This window comes from Mesoplodon bidens (assembly GCF_964165515.1).
Source record: "Mesoplodon bidens genome assembly, chromosome: 15".
Taxonomy (NCBI): domain Eukaryota; kingdom Metazoa; phylum Chordata; class Mammalia; order Artiodactyla; family Ziphiidae; genus Mesoplodon; species Mesoplodon bidens.
In genome coordinates this window covers 83723184-83742568 of record NC_138171.1, presented here as the reverse complement: position 1 = coordinate 83742568, position 19385 = coordinate 83723184, and the positions used below count along the sequence as shown (strand labels likewise).

The window sequence follows — 19385 nt, the reverse complement described above, 5'->3', positions numbered from 1 at the left end:
CCCACGTGCAGTAACGAAGACCCAACGCAACCAAATAAATAAATAAAAACTTTTAAAAAAAGAAAGTATCCATGTGTATAAATAAACATATACTATATTTAAAAGGCAGTAACACTCTTCCCATTCTTATTTCTTCTTTCTCTCATAATGTGCAACAGCAGGTAGAAAGATCTCACGAAGGTTGCTCCAAAGCCCACGGGAGTGAATGTTCCGGTAAACCTGGGGCTCTGCTGATGGGGGCCAGGCCACGTGGGGGCAATGCTGGCACCAGGCTCGGGCACCTCTGTACCACTCGTTAGTGGTCTGGTTGGTAGCGGCCAGGTACAGACAGAAGCACAGGTAGCTCCCCAGGAGGAAGCTCAGCACCACAACAAAGCCCAACAGGAAGACAATCCTCGGGAAGGTCAGGAACAGGTACTGGGGGCAAAGAAGAAGCAGCACGTTAGGCAGCTGGGCTGTGACACAAGTCGGGGTCAGGAACTACCGGCCATGGTCACATCCATATACACTTCAGAACTGCCTTCCCAGCTCCCCCACCTCCATATACATCTGACCCACTGAACACAAAATCAGAACCAAAAACAGCACTGACAAACAACCCAGGAAGAATTTCATATGGGATAAATTAAGTGTGTGCATTGAAGGAAAAGGGGAAGGACACTCAGGAGATGATGCCAGTTAGCTCTTCAGAAAATAAACAGAGAAATGAATGTAGATCTCAGTTCATGCATCAACATAAAGTCCAGACGGACAGAAGAGATCAATCTCTCTCTGAAAACAATACGACCACAGAAATACATGTACAAGGGTATTCACTGTAGCACTGATTTTAACAGCCCCTCTTCCCAAAAGAAACAAGTTAAATGTCCATCCAGGAGGAAGAGTAAAACTCTGGGATAGTCATACTATGGAACAACAAGGAGCCTTTAAATCAGGTCAGTGTGTATGTACTAATTTGGAAAAGATGTTGGTAATATATTGCCCAACAAGAAAGACAAAATGCAAAAATCACAACGGAATCCTATTTGTGCAAAAACAAAACTAACTCGATGAAAGTGTATGGCCATATAAATAAACATAGCAAAAAAGCCTGAAATGGACACCAAACTATAAAAGTGGTTGTCTCTGGAGAATGAAACTGTTGGGAGGGGAGGGGAATAATTCCCAGTTTATATTTTATTTTTGTCCAAGATGTTTTAAATTTTCTTCTCCCCACCCCCCGGCTTTATAGAGATATAATTGACATGTAACATTATGAAAGTTTAAGGTGCATGTAATATACAACATGATTATATATATTATACAATGAAATGATTACAGTAACGTTAGTTAACACATCTGTCACCTCACAGTTACAATTTGTGTGTGTGTGTGTTGAGAACCTTTATGAGCTACTCTCCTGGCAACTTTCAAATGTACAATACAGTATTGTTCATTACAGTCACCATGCTGTACATTACATTCCCAGGACGTATTCATCTTTCAACTGGAATAACTACCTTCACTTATTTCCCCCACCTCCCCCCACCCCTAAAAGTTCTGGACTACTTGAATTTCTATAAGTTCGTTTTTATGATAGACAAAGAATTCTGAAAGAGTTCAATATTTTTGAAAGTTAGCAGAAAAGAAGTAGATACTTATCAAAACTCCATCAAAACTCCCGACGGTCGAGACTTGCTAACTGAAGTTACAAAGAAAAGAGACAGATTCGATGAGGAAGAATGTCTAAAGCTTTTTAAACAACAAAAAGTGAGACACACAAACAGAAAACAAATATAACAAGAATGAACTATCATGATTATCCAAAGACCTCAAATCAAAAGTTATTCTAATATCAAATAGGTAAACAATTAAAGGGCAGAATTCACACAAAAAGATATACAAATGACTGACAGACAAGGAAAGTAATCAAACGTAATGAAAGAAATGTAATTTGTAAAAAAGGGTAAACCATATCCTAGCAAACTAGAAGCACTTCCCATCCCAGGCATCATCAATGCCTGGTCTGATGCAGTGAAAGGAACACTTACACACTGCTCTAACCACAGGTTTTAAAAAGCAATTTGACAACATATATAAATATCGAAAGACTTATAAATGTTGTCAATCGTTGACCCAGTATTTATGTTGCTGGAAATCTATCCTAAAGGAAGTCCTAAATACAAAAACAAAACCATATACACAAGATTACCCATTGCAAAGGGGAAAATGCACTTCACGAGTGGAGGGAACTGGTGGTCACCTCCTTAAACCAATGAATCAACCTGGGCTTCACTGCTCCTATGTCACCTGATGGGATGCACTATGAAATACACATCCCTACCTAGGAAGCATTTTGGCCAAAAATATTTAACTTGAATCTAATCAAGGCTCTAGAACTAACTTCCAGTTTACACTAATATAAAGAAGAGAGAAAAATTACATGACAATTAGGAAAAGAAAAATCTAGAACATGGGACATTTTAAAAGATAACTAGACTACTAAATGTCAATTTAATGAAAAAAAAGCAGGGGCATTATTTTAGAATAAAAGGACATAATATTCAAATGTAATGCATAACTATAAAATGGAATCTGGTTCAAGGAAATAAAAGAGCTATAAAAGATATATCTGAAACAATGGGGAGATCTGAATATGGACTAGAGAGTATATAGATTTATTATTACTTTTCTTACATGGGATAATAGAATTGTAGATACGTATGAGAATGTTGACATTCTGAAAAAATGCATGCTCAGATATTTAGGGGTGAAGCAACATCGTCTCCAACTTATTTCTAATAATACAGAGAAATATATACACATGCATAGAAAGAGAACAGATTAAAATGTTAACAATTTTAAAATCTAGGTGGAAGGTATATAGGTAGTCACTCTGTTATTCTTTTAACTTTTCAGTATGATTACAAATTTACATAATTGGGAAAAAACTTGAGAATAAAACTACTCAAGGTTAAAACAACAAGGAGGTATCATGACATACCTTTGAGAACAGCTGAAGTGAAAATCAGTGATAATGATAAACCCGGCAAAGATGCAGAGAAAACACTTACTCCCCCGTCTCTGGGGAGGAGAATGTAGAAAGGTACAAGCACTCTGCAAAACAGCATGGTTCTCCTTTTCAAAACTAAAAATGGGGCTTCCCTGCTGGCGCAGTGGTTGAGAGTCCGCCTGCCAATGCAGGGGACACGGGTTCGTGCCCTGGTCTGGGAAGATCCCAAATGCCGTGGAGCGGCTGGGCCCGTGAGCCATGGCCGCTGGGCCTGTGCGTCCGGAGCCTGTGCTCCGCAACGGGAGAGGCCACAACAGTGAGAGGCCCGCGTACCGCAAAAAAAAAAAACAAAAAAAACAAAAAAAACTTAGAACGGACTTACCATACAACCCAACAATCACACTGAAGACTTCTTTTCACACAGCAGCTTCTAAACCAATGTTCACAGCAGCCTCATTAGTGATAGCCAAACACTGGAAATTACCCAAATGTCATTCAAAGGTTAACTCATTAAACAAACTGTGATCCATTCTCACCATGGAAAACTAAACGGCAGTAAGAATGAATGAACTACTGATATGTGCAACCACTAGGATGAATCTCAAGGAAACTGTGCTGAGTGAAAAAAACCAATCACAAAATGCTACTGTAGGATTCCATGTATGTAACAATAAATAACATAATAACAGAGATAGAAAACAGATGAGTGGTGGCCGGGCATTAGGGATGTGGGGAGGAGGATGTGGGTATCAGGGATAACACAGGGAGCCTGTGGTGATGGACAGAAGAGCACCTTAGTTGTGGTGGCAATTACGCACAGCTACACATGTGACAAACTGCACAGAGCTACACACACAACACAAACGAACACATATATAACTGGCACGGTGGACTGTGCCAATGTCAATTTCTTGCTTTTGTACTGTGCTTGCATAGGGATTCTGGCATGGGGAGAGGAGCTTAGGGGTGCACAGGAGTCCTGTGACCTCCTGTAAATCTATCATTATTGTAAAATAAGAGTTAAAAAAAAAGATGCAGGCTTTAGGACTACGTGTGTATTTTATCATATTAACACACTATCCTTCAATTCCTATTTTCTAAGTGCTTTTATTATAATGGGTATTGAATTTTTTGACAGGCTTTTCAGCATCTAGAGAAATAATCATATCATTGTTCCTAATACTTAATAATGCTGTATAAGATACTAATCAATTTCCCAATATTGAACCAACCTTGCATTCATTTAATACGTCCCACTTGCTCATTTTATTTTCTTTGAAACAAAAGGAAAAAAACACTCAAGGAGAATTAGGCAGTTACCTAAAAAAAGACTGCTCATAAGCCATTTCCAATAAATGAAATAGAAATCTTTTAGCAATCAAATGAGTTTTTAAAGAATGGCTTTGACTTTTACATTATGGTAAATGAACGGGCAAAGAATAGTCTTTTCAATAAATGATGTTGGGGGACTACCCTGGTGGCACAGTGGTTCACAGTCTGCCTGCCCATGCAGGGGACACGGGTTTGAGCCCTGGTCTGGGAAGATCCCACATGCCGTGGAGCAACTAAGCCCGTGCACCACAGCTACTGAGCCCGTGCACCTAGAGCCCATGCTCTGCAACGAGAAGCCACCGTAATTAGAAGCCCGTGTACCGCAACAAGGAGTAGCCCTCGCTTGCTGCAAATAGAGAAAGCCCACGTGCAGCAACGAAGACCCAACGCAGCCAAAAATATAAATGAATGAATGAGTGTATGAATGATGCTGGAACAACTGGATATCCACAAACTAAAGAATAAAGTTGGGGCTTCCCTGGTGGCGCAGTGGTTGAGAGTGTGCTCCGCAACAGGAGAGGCCACAACAGTGAGAGGCCCGAGTACCACAAAAAAAAAAAAAAAAAAAAAAAAAGAAAAGACTAAAGTTGGAACCTTACCAAACACAATATATAAAAATTAACTTTGGGGCCTCCCTGGTGGCGCAGTGGTTGAGAGTCCGCCTGCCGATGCAGGGGATACGGGTTCGTGCCCCGGTCTGGGAGGATCCCATATGCCGCGGAGCGGCTGGGCCCGTGAGCCATGGCCGCTGGGCCTGCGCGTCCGGAGCCTGTGCTCCGCAGCGGGAGAGGCCACAACAGTGAGAGGCCCGCATACCGCAAAAAGAAAAAAAAAAAAAAAAAAATTAACTTGGGCTTCCCTGGTGGGTGGCACAGTGGCTGAGAGTCCGCCTGCTGATGCAGGGGATGTGGGTTCGTGCCCCAGTCCGGGAGGATCCCACATGCTGTGGAGCGGCTGGGCCCGTGAGCCGTGGCTGCTGGGCCTGCGCGTCTGGAGCCTGTGCTCCGCAGCGGGAGAGGCCACAACAGTGAGAGGTCCGCATACAGCAAAAAAAAAAAAAAAAAAAAAAAAACCTCAAAATGATCAAAGACCTAAATGTAAGAGCTAAAATTATAAAATACTTTAAAGAATACTTAAGTGTAAATCTTCATGATCTTAGATTAAGCAATGATTTCTTAGCTATGACACTACAGCCAAAGCAACGAAAGAAAAAAAATTAATTGAACATCAAAATTTAAAACTTCTGTGCTTCAAAGAAAACTATCAAAAAAGTGAAAAGACAACCAATGGAATGGAAGAAAATATTTGCACATCATGTATCTGATAAGAGTCAAGTGTCCAGAATATAAAAAAGAACTCTTGCAACACAAGAATAAAAGACAACCCAAATAAAAATGAGCTGCTTCTTCCTTAAACTTTCTTCTCCAAAGAAGATATACTAATGGCCAATAAGCACATGAAAAGATACTCAATATCATTAGTCATTAGGGTAAATGCAAATCAAACCACAGTAAGATATCACTTCATACCCACTATATGGCTATAATAAAAAAAAGATAATAACAAGTATTGTTAAGAATGTGGAGAAATTAGAACCTTCATAGATTGCTGGTGGGAATGTAAATGATGCAAATGTTTTGGAAATCAGTCTGGTGGTTCCTCAAATGATTACAACAGAATGTTATTTAGCCATAAAAAGGAATGAAGCACTGATTCATGCTACAACATGAATAAGCTTTGAACATATTATGCTAAGTGAAAGAAACCAGCTCAAAAGGCTACATATAGTATGATTCCATTTATGTGAAATGACCAGAAAAGGCAAACCCATAAAGACAGAAAGTAAACTGGTGGCTGCCTGGGTCTGGGGAAAAAGGGAATGGGGAGTGACTGCTAATAGATATGAGTTTTTTTGGCAAATGATGAGATGTTCTGAAATTAGATTGTGGTGATGGTTACGTGGTTCTGTGAATATATTAAAACCACTGAACTGTATACTTTAAAAGGGTGAATTTTATGGTGTGTGAATTATATACTGATTTTTTAAAATTATATATCAATTTTTTAAAAAAAGGAATGCCTTCATGTTTTGACTCAGAAAACAAATGCCCTTTTTCCAATTTTGAAACCTGAAGTCAGAAACATACAGCCCACAACATAATTACCTGAATATTAATTACCTGAATAACAAAGACAGTGTCAACCACCTGCAAGTGTCCAAAGTCATTGACGTAAGTCTCCAGGTACAAGTCCGACATCATCACCAGCTGGACTAGAAACACGGTGCTCACCACAGCCATGGTGGCAGCCGAGGCCGTCAACGTCAAGAGGTAGAAGAGGAAGTACCTGATGTTCCAGGCCCCGATGCAGTTGTTCACCCACACACAGTGATGGTCAAAGCGGTGCACACAGCGGTTACACACACCTGCACAGAAATGGGGGAGCCACGACCCTGCGTTGATCCTTGGTCACGACACCGTGCACTCCTACTGAGAGTTCCACACACTGACACGAGCAGTGTGAGCTGGTAGTGTCAATGGCAGCTGCTGCCACCAAGCTTTCAGAACCGAAGGGGACAATACAGTAGCCACATGTGAGCAATGAGCACTTGAAATGTGGCTACAAGAGAAACTTCAAAGAATACTTTGTTGATATTGATAAATTCACAGCTGTTTTTCAATTATGCATTGCTCCTTTGAGATCAATGTGAATAATGCTGAGATGACAAAATAGTGAACTTATTAACTTGGACAGACATAATTTTGGAACTGATGCTTTTGCTTTAAAGGCAAATCAATTCTTCTGATAAAGACAAACCATTATGTCAATATAGATATGGATATTAAAGAAAAATGCTGGTTTGTTTATTTATTTATTTATTTAGGCTGCGTTGGGTCTTCGTTGCTGCGCACGGGCTTTCTCTAGCAGTGGTGAGTGGGGGCTACTCTTCATTGCGGTGCGCGGGCTTCTCTTGCTATGGCTTCTCTTGTTGCAGAGCATGGGCTCTAGGTGCGTGGGCTTCAGTAGTTGTGGCACACAGGCTCAGCAGTTGTGGCTCGCAGGCCCTAGAGCACAGGCTCAGTAGTTGTGGCACATGGGCTTAGCTGCTCTGCGGTGTGTGGGATATTTCTGGACCAGGGCTCGAGCCCGTATCCCCTGCATTGGCAGGCGGATTCTTAACCACTGTGCCACCAGGGAAGTCCCCAAAAAAATGATGTTTTGATACTGATTCAGTCATTGAAAAACTTTTAAGAATGTCTAGAATAGCTTCGGTATGTGAATCAGCTCTTCCAACTATACATTTTATGAAATCTAAATACAGATCAAGAATTTCCAATAAAAATTTAGTATCTATTGATTGAGATGTACTGTAAATGTAAAACACAAACAGAATTGCAAGGAACTAGTATGAAAAGAGAATATAAAAAAATCCATGAATGATATTTTTATACTGATTACATGTTAAAATGGTATTTTAGATATCTTAGTGACATATAATTAAAATAAATTTTTCCCATTTCTTTTTACTTTCGCAACATGCCTACTAGAAAATTTTAAATCACATCGGTGGCTCACATTATATTTTTGTTAGACAGCACTAATCTAGAAATCTTGGCCACTGCCCAGAAGAGTAGGCTCTGCCAGGACTGAAGTCTGCAAACACAACATCCTACAGAAACATCTCTTGAGCAGCAAGCACTGCCATGTGGCAAAGGAAGGGCTGTTTTGCCCAGAGCTGAAGGTTACCCACTACAGGAGAACGAACACAAGACCTCACCTCTACGCATCTCAAAGAAACCACTATCTAACTATCCCCTACCAGCAGAGGCCGCCTCATGTCTGGAGGTCAAATGGCCCTGCTTCTAGATTTATGTAACATTCCCTTACAGATGAAGCCCACTTGTCCACTGTGCGAGGGCAGAGCTGGAGGGGCCAGAACCAGACTTACTGCAGTGCTTGGATCGCGCTGGTTTCCTTAAATCACAAGTAGAACACCTCACGTTCTTTGGGAACATCCCTTCATCAAATTCATAAACTTGAAGAAAGAGTAATTCATTTGCTTTTGTTATGGTACCTGAAAAAAGGAGGGACAAGTGTCAGTTTCGAGCAATACAGTGGACCAGATGTTCACGCAATCTGTCCTGGCAAAGCACAACTAAAACTGCTGTATTTAATATTCCAAATAATTTATTTTTTAAATTAACAGCTTTGAGGTATAGTTCATAAACCCAATTCACCCATTTAAAGTGTATCATCCAATGGTTTTTTAAAAAATTAATTAACTTATTTATTATTTATTTTTGGCTGCACTGGGTCTTCATTGCTGCGCGCAGGCTTTCTCCAGTTGTGGTGAGCAGGGGCTACTCTTCGTTGAGGTGCCCAGGCTTCTCATTGCGGTGGCTTCTCTTGTAGCAGAGCACGGGCTCTAGGTGCGCGGGCTTCAGTAGTTGTGGTGCACGGGCTCAGTAGTTGTGGCACGCGGGCTCAGTAGTTGCGGCGTGCGGGCTCAGTAGTTGTGGTGCACGGGCTCAGTAGTTGTGGCATGCGGGCTCAGTAGTTGTGGCATGTGGGCTCAGTAGTTGTGGCTTGCGGGCTCTAGAGCACAGGCTCAGTAGTTGTGGCGCACAGGCTTAGTCTCTCCACGGCATGTGGGGTCTTCCCGGACCACGGCTCAAACCCATGTCCCCTGCATTGGCAGGCGGGTTCTTAACCACTGCGCCCACAGGGAAGCCCCCATTCAGTGGTTTTTATAGTCACAGAGTTGTACAACCACCACTACAATCAACTTTAGAACATTTTCATCACCCCAAAAAGAAATCCTTTCAGCAGTCATTCTCCATTTCTCTAATCCCACAACCCCTGGCAACCACTAATCTATTTTCTGTCTCTATGGATTTGCCTTTTTTGGATACTTCATATAAATGGAATCATACAATATGTGGTCTTTTGTATCTGGCTTCTTCCATTGAGCATAATGCTTCCAAGGTTCACCCATGTTATAGGATGTATAAGTACTTCATTCCTCCTTATGGCTGAATAACATTCCATCGAATAGGTATATCGCATTTTATTTATCTGTTCATTAATTAATGGACATTTGGTCCTTCAAGGATAGAAAAGATTAAAATAAGTGGATGGGGACTTCCCTGGTGGTGCAGTGGTTAAGAATCCACCTGCCAATGCAGGAGACACGGGTTCGAGCCCTGGTGGGGGAAGATCCCACATGCTGCGGAGTAACTAAGCCCGTGCGCCACAACTACTGAGCCATGCACAGCTAGAGCCTGTGCTCTGCCACAAGAGAAGCCACCACAATGAGAAGCCTGTGCACCACAGCGAAGACTGGCCCCCGCTCGCCGCAACTAGAGAAAGCCCGCGCGCAGCGATGAAAACTCAACGCAGCCAAAAATTTTAAATAAATAAATAAATAAATAAATAAATTTAATTTATTAAAATAAGTGGATGGGAAAAAAAATACCTAGCAAGTATATATCTAAAAACAGTGTAATAATAAATATGAGTATCAGACAAAGGAGACTTGAGAGCCAGGAGTATTACTAGTAACAAAGGGGCTCACTGTACTTTGAAAAAAGATTCAAGAGATAATACTAATTCTAAACTTGGATACATCTAATATGAGTATATATAACTACTGTACACACACACACACATATAATAGCTTCAAAATACGTGAAGGAAAAAATCTGCCAAATCTACCAACAGAATGAGATCACATACCGCTCTCAGTAATCAAACAAAAATATAAGCATGAATATAAAAAATCTGAACATAATTAACACCTTGATCTAATGGACTTATATGGTTGCCTGTGCCCAAGAACTAGAAAATATAATACTCTTTTCAAGAACACGTGGATCATTTACAGAAACTGACCACATGCCTGGGCATAATGCAAATATCAGTAACAACTTTAAAAGAAACAGTTTCATATAGACTGCAAGCTCTGTATATAACACAGTTAAGTGGTAATGTTTAAATAGTTCTAAATAATCTGTGGGACAAAGAAGAAAAAAATAAACCTAGAAAACATTCAAAACTGAAAGATCATGCGAACCCTACATACCCAATTTGTTGCAAAGCCCTTGGAGGGATCACTGCTTGTTTGCAGCATGGTCAGTGAGACAGACAGTTGATCTGTCACCATTTTCTACACTAAGAGCCTCAACTTACCAGGGTTTGTTTCACAACTTAGGGCAAAAAAAACCAGGTTTACAATCAGCAGCAGATAAGGCAGAAGAAGGTAATTCAAGGAGAACTCCAGCTCTTGACAGAGGCCAAATATTTCCCAGGTGTATTCAGTATAAACCATTCCTTCCAAGATGAGATGCAGGATAACAAAGGTGTGGTTTCTGAAAGGACACAGGTACATGACTTGTTCACAGGGGCTTCTCTGTGAAAAAATCACCACACTACAGAAGGTGAACCAACGGACAACCACTTCCTTTGGGTTTGAGACAACGGTAAGACTTACATTAGAAATCATGTGAAACATTTCACCTAGTGCCTACCACGTAGTAAGTACTCAATAAATGTTATCTATTATCATCATCACCTTTGTTGGGAACTGAGGTCTCAGTATCAGTACATATTTCTTTTTACAGAAATGCATGTCAATACTTTCCCGTTCTTTAAGTACTGATACTTAAAATTTGATATGTCAAAACCCCAGAGATAAAAGGCAGATTATCTGTCAGTCGAGGTTCTAAGCCCAGGACTCGATCCCTCCAGCATCCCTCCCTGTATCATGCTGGAAACAAACAAGGAACCTCCTAGAGCTAGAGGACAGCAACAGTTAACAATCGAAACAGAAAAGAAGATAATACTTAAACTCTGAAATATAAATACCGTGTATGGAAGAGGTAATGAAGCCATCTTAGCATGGCTCTCCGAAGGCATTCTGGAATTATATACGAAATTATCTGAAACAAAAGAAAAGAGGGAGGTTCAGTTTCATTTCTCTTTCTCCCCACTCCTAAACAAATTAGATGCTTCACTTTCAGCCAGCAATATTGGGGATATTACGGCATGTTTCTGCATGTGAGCAGAGAAGAGATTTAAGTGAGAATAAAGAGGAGGGCTTCCCTCAGCTGGCCTTCCTATGATGTCAACTCCTCCATTTCCATCCTGACCCCAAACAAGGCACTAAGTCGGGGTCTTCAGGCAAAGAGAGGTGAGCAGAGGGGCTGGATCAGGTAATGCTGATGTGAACTGTTAATGTAGCCTTTCCCTGCCTTGGGTTCAATCCTAGGTTCCAGAGTCCACCTCCAGATCACAGAGCATTAGCCCAGGTCCCCCCACCAGGCCAACCCCTTCCCAAGGCCACTCTCCCCAATTCTAATCACTTTGATCCCTGGAGGAGTGTGGGCAGCCCGATGTTCAGCTTTCTACTCACACTACCCCCAGTTTCACCCATCAGGTCCCTCCAGGCAGACACTGCTCACACCCATGCCCAATTACAGGCATCAACTCTAGAGAAAAACAGTCAACCTTGAGAATGCTATCTTCTCTTAAAGCATCATCAAAAGATTACTTTCGGGACTTCCCTGGTGGTCCAGTGGTAAAGAATCCACCTTCCAATGCAGGGGATGCAGGTTCAATACCTGATCGGGGAACTAACATCCCACATGCCCACGTGCCACAACTATTGAGCACACGAGCCTCAACGAGAGAGCCTGCGTGCTGCAAACTACATAGCCCACATGCTCTGGAGCTCGCGTACCACGACTAGTCAGAGAAAACCCACGCACCACAACTAGAGAGAAGTCTGAGCGCCGCAACTAGAGAGAAACCCAAGCACTGGAATGAAGAGATCCCGCATACCTCAACAAAGATCCTGTGTGCTGCAACTAAGACCTGACACAGTCCAAAAAAAAGGAAAATAAATAAATTAAATAATTTTTTTAAAAAAGATTACTTTCAACAGTAACAAAAACAGAGAGAGAGACTTTCGAATATTCCGCAAGTGCCATAAATGAAAGAACAAGTGAACGAACGAATAAAAAATGGCATCTCTTTTTTGTTCTGGCAGAAAACTGGTGAGCCTTTTAGACTGGTGGTATTCAAAATCCCGTGGTCTCCAACCATCACTGTTACCTGTGCTCCTCTGCTGACCAGGCCTTTCAAGCAATGGGTTTTCGAGCAGATGCAGATCGTAACACCACCAATCAGCACAAAAGCCAAGTAGAACAAGAAGAGAACCAGAAAGTCCATCCTGGGGCTACAAAGGAACAGAAGGAGTGTGACTATTACTGAGGGATATAGTCCAACACATATGCTCAGACATCAATTCCCTAAGTGACTCCAAGCAGAATTCTTCATCCTTCAAGCGCAAATTGCCTCTCAGTGGGGCTTCCCATCTGGTCACCCTTCAAAAGTTTCCTAATCAAACCACTGTGGTCTGCCTTGTGGCATCTCCTGCCTGCAAATCCCAAAATAAGTGGGGAAGAATATGCAACATGCACCCCCTTCCCTCCCACAACGATAAATCTGTCTTTTACTCCCCTGAATATAAATATTCACAATGACATTGATATGAATGTACCCAAAAGAATCTGCTGACATTGCCCTTGGAACAAGCATCCACCAGAGGCAGTCAGGGGCCCCCAGCCAGGATCAGGCAATGCTGTCCTATGAAGATCCCTCCAGGACAGTGACCACAACAATCAGGGATCATCCAGGGGAACCAGAGTCAACACACAGGCCTGTATTAAGGAACTGGAAATGGCTACTATTGGCCTTGGCAGATATGGTTCTGGGCAGAACTTTCAATTAAGATAACCAAACTAGAAACTCCTGACGAGATAAGACAGAGGAAACAAAGAGCAGCAATTCTCACGAGGTAATTCAGGGTCCCCAGCCTACATATTTCTTTTGTTTGGATAGTTTTCAGCCGGCAGCTCTGGCGTTCCTCCTCCGAACATTCACGGAGAATCCAAACGGCATCTCCTCGTGTTCAGCGCCGTGCGCCTGGCACAACAGGTGGCACCCAAAGCTGCAGGAGTCATGGCTCCTCTAGGAAGCTGGATCTGGCTGCAGAGACATCAATTCAACCCTCACATAATATGACAGGCTACGAGTCAGGGGCGGAATACATCGTGTAAAAGAATTTGGAAGTCAAGGGATGTTGAGACCCCGCAGGGTGAACGGGGCTGTAAGATTTGTAGACAAAAAGCTCATTGGGAAGAAATAACCCGGGAGCCTTGGATCTCGGTGTTTATCCCTATACCTGAGGAGCCCGCGCTGGGGACCTGACAGAAGAGCATTCCCGAGGCTACTCTCCGTCCGAAGATCCCAGCGGGTGGGCCTGGCCGGAGCTTTCCCCGGGAGCCGAAACCGGGGTTGGGGGGATGGAGGGTGCAGAAAGATCGGAGGGGACACTGGGGGTGTCTGTGCGCCGGGAGGGGTGGAGGTGGGGCTGCAGCTCCATACACAAGGGGGAAGGGCGGGTCAGACAGGGAGACGAAGGGCCCTTTGCCAGCCCGGGTGTCTAAGAGCCCAACGGAAGCGGACTTACCGCCGAGACCTGTCTACCGCCAGCAGCACCCGGGCCGCGCCTTTACGGCGCTTCCCCAGACTTCCGGCGGAGCCGTGACGTCATCACGAGACGCCGTCGGCCAGGCCGACTTCCGACGGAAGTGCGTGCGGACAGCCGGTGGGCCGGGGTTGCCGCTTGTGTTCTGCACCCTCGGAGTAATCTTTCGCTTCCCGCCTTGGCTCCTCCAGAATGTGGTCAAGTCTGACGGCTGGGAGGTCCAACTTTATAGAGCCGTTGCCAGAAATCTTACAAAGAGACTGTCCCAGGCCTGGTGCGGGCGAGGACGCCGCTGTTGTGAAGCGGACCGAGCCGCCCACCGGCCTGTGTAGAGCCCAGTCATGGCTCGGCTCCCAGCCGAGCAGGGACCCCGGGCACCCCAGGGCAGGCACACCTAGGGGCTCATACCCTGTGTCTTAGTGGTGGACAGAGTTCGCTTTGCTTTCTGCCAGTCACACCGTTGGGACCTGTCTGAACCGTTCCAGTGTCTTTGCTCCAGCTGTCTCAGAACGCCTCTGAACATCCTGCCCCTGGGAGCATGACGATTGTTTGACTCCAAACCTAGAGGATAAGAAGGAAGGCTGTTTAATGATAGTTGAACCTGGAGTGAGAAAAGCTGCTTCCAAACATAGCATTGACAAGTCCCCTGTGGGGTGTCCCTTTTACCCTGAACGCCTCTGAATCCGCTGAGACCAGTCTATTCTCGATGCCTCTGAAAACCTGTCTGTAACTGAGCCAGGCCTATCCTCCTTTTGAGGGGAAATGTCTGTGATCTCCAAACACTGGCATTAAAGCGCTTCTCTTTTCCGGCCTTTCCTACCTACCCAGCTTACAGCTTCAATTCTTTTTTTTTTTTTTTCCTTTTTAAAAAACTTACCAAGCTGGGCACTTTCTGGTACATTGTGTGAAAGGCCTTCACGAACTTGTGGACACAGAGTTGAAAAACAAAACCCCCAAATCAGAAAATGTGATACCACCAGGGAGGACTGTGGTTATGGATGGAGCCTCATCACGTATGCAGAGTGGCTGGACTTCATCAGTGTCTCCAGCTGACTCCTCACCCTGCTGGTTAATTCTGAGCCGGTGGTTAAGTATTTTGATTAGCTTTCCTCACTCATAAATGCCGAATTTTAGTTTTAACCCCATTCATTTTTTTCTCTGGATAGTTTCATTTGAGCCTAACTTTAAATCTTCGTTTGATTACCTGTGGTATTTTGCGCTGGACTGCTTTTCTTTCATTTCTTAAAATTTATGCAAGTGATACAATCTTGTGTTCTCCTTGTAAAAGAGTCAAACTATACAAAACAAAACCAGAAACCTCCCTTGACCATCACCCCTCCCAAATCTCAGTCCCTTGGCAGGATTAATCACTTGTTTAGTGTGTATCTTCCACAACTCTTTTATACATTTTTACATATATACTTATTAAACAAATATGTATTGAGTACACAGTATATGCCAGGCACTGTTTTAGGCACTGGGAACATAGCAATAAAACAGAAAAACCCCTGAACTTCATAGTTTACATTCTAGATTGTACATACACATTTATAATTTTTTGTTTACTGAAATAGCATTATCTTATACATAATGGCTCTACATCTTGCTTTCTTTTTATTTTCCCCAAAATATGTCTTGGTGATCCTTCCACACCAATACGTATATATTTGCTATATCGTATTTACCTCATTATGTGCAAATCATTGTTTAGCTGAGCCATAACTCATCTGCCAGGGTCCCAAACTCTAGTGCCTACAGGGGATATGCAGGTAACAAATCAGTAAAGTGACAAAGTGGAGCAGGTGTGTTTTGTTCGAAGCAGAAGTAGCTATTTACGCAGACCAAAGGATTGTTAACTTGAATTCCAGTGTTTTAAGAGTATTTGAAAACCTGGATTTTTATGACATAAATCAAATTTTTTAATGTTGGCAACTAATTCAAGATTTTAAAACACTATTCAGGCTAAGCACAACATACCTTCAGGACAAATCTAGCCTAAGGGCCACCAGTTTGCGACCTTTAATGGTCCTATTACTAAACATTTAGGTTAATTTCACATTTTGCTATTACAAACTGTACTGAAGTGAAAATACCTTCATGAACTTCATTACACACAAGTAGGTGTATTTCTCTAGGACAGCTACAGGAAGTAGAATTTCCGGGCCACAGAATATATAGGCATTTTTAATTTTAATAAATACTAAATTGCCCTTGCACTACAAATGTCTGAGAGAGCCTGTTTCTTAACAACATTTGATAGATCGGCTTCTGCATTTTTTTTTTTTTTGGCCCTGCCATGAGACTTGTGGGATCTTAGTTCCCTGACCAGGGGTAGAACCCCAGGCCACAGCACTCTGGACCACCAGGGAATTCCCAGATCAGCTCCTTTACTATGTACATTCTGATGGGCTAAATGGCATTTTATTTATTTGCTCACCACACACTTATGTAGCACCTACTGGGTTCCAGGTACCGTTCTATTTAGTTTAATATTTTAAAATATTTATCATTTAATCTTTATAGTAACTCTATGAGATAAGTACTATTATTAATATAATACCACTTTTATAGATAAGGAAATGGAGGCATAGAGAAGTTAAATAATTTTCCTTCAGGTCATAGAGTTAAAAAGTATTAGAGCCATGATTCAAACTCAGGCCATTGGGCTAAAGAATCAGTGTGCTTAATTGCTGTGCTGGGCTGTCTTCACTACAGCTGGCTGGTTTCTAGTGATGTTGAACATCTTGTGTGTTTATTGGCCAATTGTCTATCCTCTATTGTGAACTGCTTACAATTATCCTTTGCCACTTTTATTTGTTTACCATTTTTATGTATTTGTTAGGGAACAGGCTAAGGTGCTTCTCTTAGTTCAGGCTCCCTAAGAGCGAACCCCAAGACAAGGATTTGGTGTAAGTAGTTTGTTTGGGGAGAGATTCCCAAGGAACATGGTGAGGGATTGGGGGAGTGAGAGAAAGGAGAGGAAAGCCAGGAAAGCAGATGTTGATGAGTAGAGGGGGGCATGTAGGGCTCAGTCCCACTGGGATCATCTGAGAGGCTCCACAGAACACGCCTCAGAATTGTCCCATGGAGGAGCAGCTACTCCTGGGACAGTAACTCCCTAGTCCTTCTAGCCTGCCCACACATAGGCCAGCCCAGCCCCACCTACAGAGGACACCTCAGGCAGACACTCAGGAAGCCATCCATCTCCACGGAGGGCTGTGGGGATACAGGCAGGGCACCTACAGTGTCTGCTCTGCTGTTATAACAGAGAGACCCCAAAACACAATGGTTTTATTAGGAAAGAAGTTTATTTCTTTCGCATGCGATAGTCCAGAGGTAGGTGGACAGTCCAGGCGTGGTAGGCAGTTCCGCTCCAGGAGATCCATGCGATCACACAAAGACCCAGATCCTTCCTATCTTGTTGCTCCACCACTCGGTAAAAATTTCCAAACCTTCTCTGATTACAACACCCCTCAGGGACTTAGAACTTTTTTCACAGAGCATCTCAGCCAAAAGAAATATCTAATAATCCCATCTATTAAATAATTATCTCTGAACAACTTCATAAGTATTTGTGTCCAAACAACTTAGTGCCCCTTGCACACTGCACAGTTTATCAAACTTTAAAATCAGGTTGAAAACCACCATTCTCATTCCTGCTCCACATTCCAGCAGCACTTGCTTTCTAAATCCATCTTCACAAAGATGAGACGTCAGGAATTTCTCCATCTAACGGCTGAAAATGTGAACTAGCTCAAGCTAGCATTTCATGTACAACACAGATGTTACTTTGTTTTCTCAAATTTTTAAGATATCCCATAGCATCCCCATGAGTTTGCTGTGGCACCCCACCCCCGCCCCTGGCACTTTGGGCACAGTATGGAGCCACAGCACTAGGGTGTTGCCCTTACGGCAAGGTCATTACCTTCCAGCCCCTGAGTAGCGGAAAGAAGGAAATGAAAGGCTGTTCACTTTCAAGAATGGAACTTTCCAGTTGCACTTAGTCTTTCCTGCTCAGATCCAATTGGCCAGAACTTAGTCACATGGCCGTACCTGGCTGCAAGGGGAGCTGGGAAATGTAGTCTCTGGCTGTACTGCTGTGTGTCTAGCTAACACTTGGAAGGTTGTTACTTCTAAAAGGAAGAAATAGAAATTATTCTCTATCTTATTCTGGATATTAATCCTTTGTCTGTGATATAAATTCCAAATATTTTCTCCTACAGATCACATCTCTGTTAACTTTGTTTATGGTGTCTTTGTCATACAGAGATTTTAAATTCTGAAGTACACACATTTATCAGCCTTTTCTTTTGTGGCTTTTGGGTTTTGTTTTGTTTTATTTTGTTTTGTTTTGGCCGCGCCCTGCAGTGGAAGCGTGGAGTCTTAACCACTGGGCCACCAGGGAAGTACCAAGGGGCTTTTGTTTTTGTATCGTATTCAGCAAGGTATTCTTTATTTCTTTTTTAACTTTTAGGTGTACAGCAAAGCGATTCAGTTATACGTATACATGTAGCTATTCTTTTTCAAATTCTTTTCCCATTTAGGTTGTTACATAATATTGAGCAGAGTTCCCTGTGCTATACAGTAGGTCCTTGTTGGTTATCCATTTTAAATATAGCAGTGTGTACATGTTAATCCCAAACTCCCAAAGCAAGGTATTCTCCATATTACATATACCAAAAATAAAAAGCACACACACTCATACACACAAATATATTCTCCAGTGTTTTCTTCTAGTTGATTTAAACTTTTATCTCGAATTCATCTGGAGTTTCTTCCCCTGATGGCTGAGATCATTTCAGAAGGGAAAGGAAACATTTAAAGTGTGTAGCCAAGGCATTATGTATCTATATATCTTTCTCCATTTACAATGGAGTTACCTTCCAATAAACCCATTGTAAGTTGAACATATCGTTAAGTTGAAAATGCATTTAGTACACCTAACGTACCAAACATCATAGCTTAGACTATCCTACCTTAAACGTGCTCAGAACACTTAACGTTAACCTACGGTTGAGCAAAATCATCTAACACAAAGCCTATTTTATAATAGTATTGAATATCTCATGTAGTTTATTTAATGCTGTAGTGAAAGTGAAAAACAGAATGGTTGTATGGGCACAGTATGGTTGTAAGCATATCTGTTGTTCACCCTCATGATTGTGTGGCTGATTGGGAGCTGCAGCTCACTGCCACTGTCCAGCATCACAAGAGAGTGTTGTACCACATATCGCTAGCCCAGGAAAAGATCAAAATTCAAAATTCGAAGTATGATTTCTCTTGCACCATCATAAGTCGAACCATTTTAAGTCAGGACTGTTTGTATCAAATTCTCAACTGCCTTACAACTCACCTTCCTGCTTTTCATGGCAATCTTCTGCACACGTTCCACATGAAACAGTGAACACTGGTGTTTCCTACCCAACATGTAAGCCACACACCTCCATGCATGCTCTTTGGGTACGACTGAACTACCCCCACCTCTAGGAGTGGGTCTTAATTGGTCTCAGC

At 42.5% G+C, this 19385-nt stretch overlaps 1 protein-coding gene across 3 annotated transcripts; it reads right to left on the bottom strand.

The window, feature by feature from the left end:
- Window positions 1-76: 76 nt before the first annotated feature.
- On the bottom strand, window positions 77-13918 carry ZDHHC4 (zDHHC palmitoyltransferase 4). 3 transcript variants are annotated; one of them, XM_081257715.1, is made up of 9 exons: window positions 13857-13918; window positions 13205-13372; window positions 12437-12560; window positions 12164-12196; window positions 11189-11262; window positions 10514-10692; window positions 8274-8399; window positions 6505-6749; window positions 77-417 (listed from the first exon to the last, which is right to left on the bottom strand). In XM_081257715.1, the coding sequence occupies exons 2-9, from the start codon at window positions 13261-13263 to the stop codon at window positions 127-129; spliced, it is 1131 nt and encodes a 376-aa protein (XP_081113841.1). In that variant the 5' UTR covers window positions 13264-13372; window positions 13857-13918; the 3' UTR covers window positions 77-126. The 3 variants fall into 3 exon arrangements, with proteins under 3 accessions (XP_081113841.1, XP_081113842.1, XP_081113843.1); XM_081257716.1 differs by lacking the exon at window positions 12164-12196; XM_081257717.1 differs by lacking the exon at window positions 13857-13918 and having other exon boundaries at window positions 13179-13367.
- Window positions 13919-19385: the final 5467 nt, after the last annotated feature.

Coding starts and splice junctions, on each gene's coding strand:
- ZDHHC4 (XM_081257715.1), bottom strand. CDS start 13,263: ATGTTCGGAGGAGGAACGCCAGAGCTGCCGGCTGAAAACTATCCAAAC. Junction 8,400..10,513: donor AAGTTGTGAAACAAACCCTG/GTAAGTTGAGGC, acceptor TCCTTTTTTCAG/GTACCATAACAAAAGCAAAT. Junction 6,750..8,273: donor AGCGCGATCCAAGCACTGCA/GTAAGTCTGGTT, acceptor ATTTCTGTGCAG/GTGTGTGTAACCGCTGTGTG.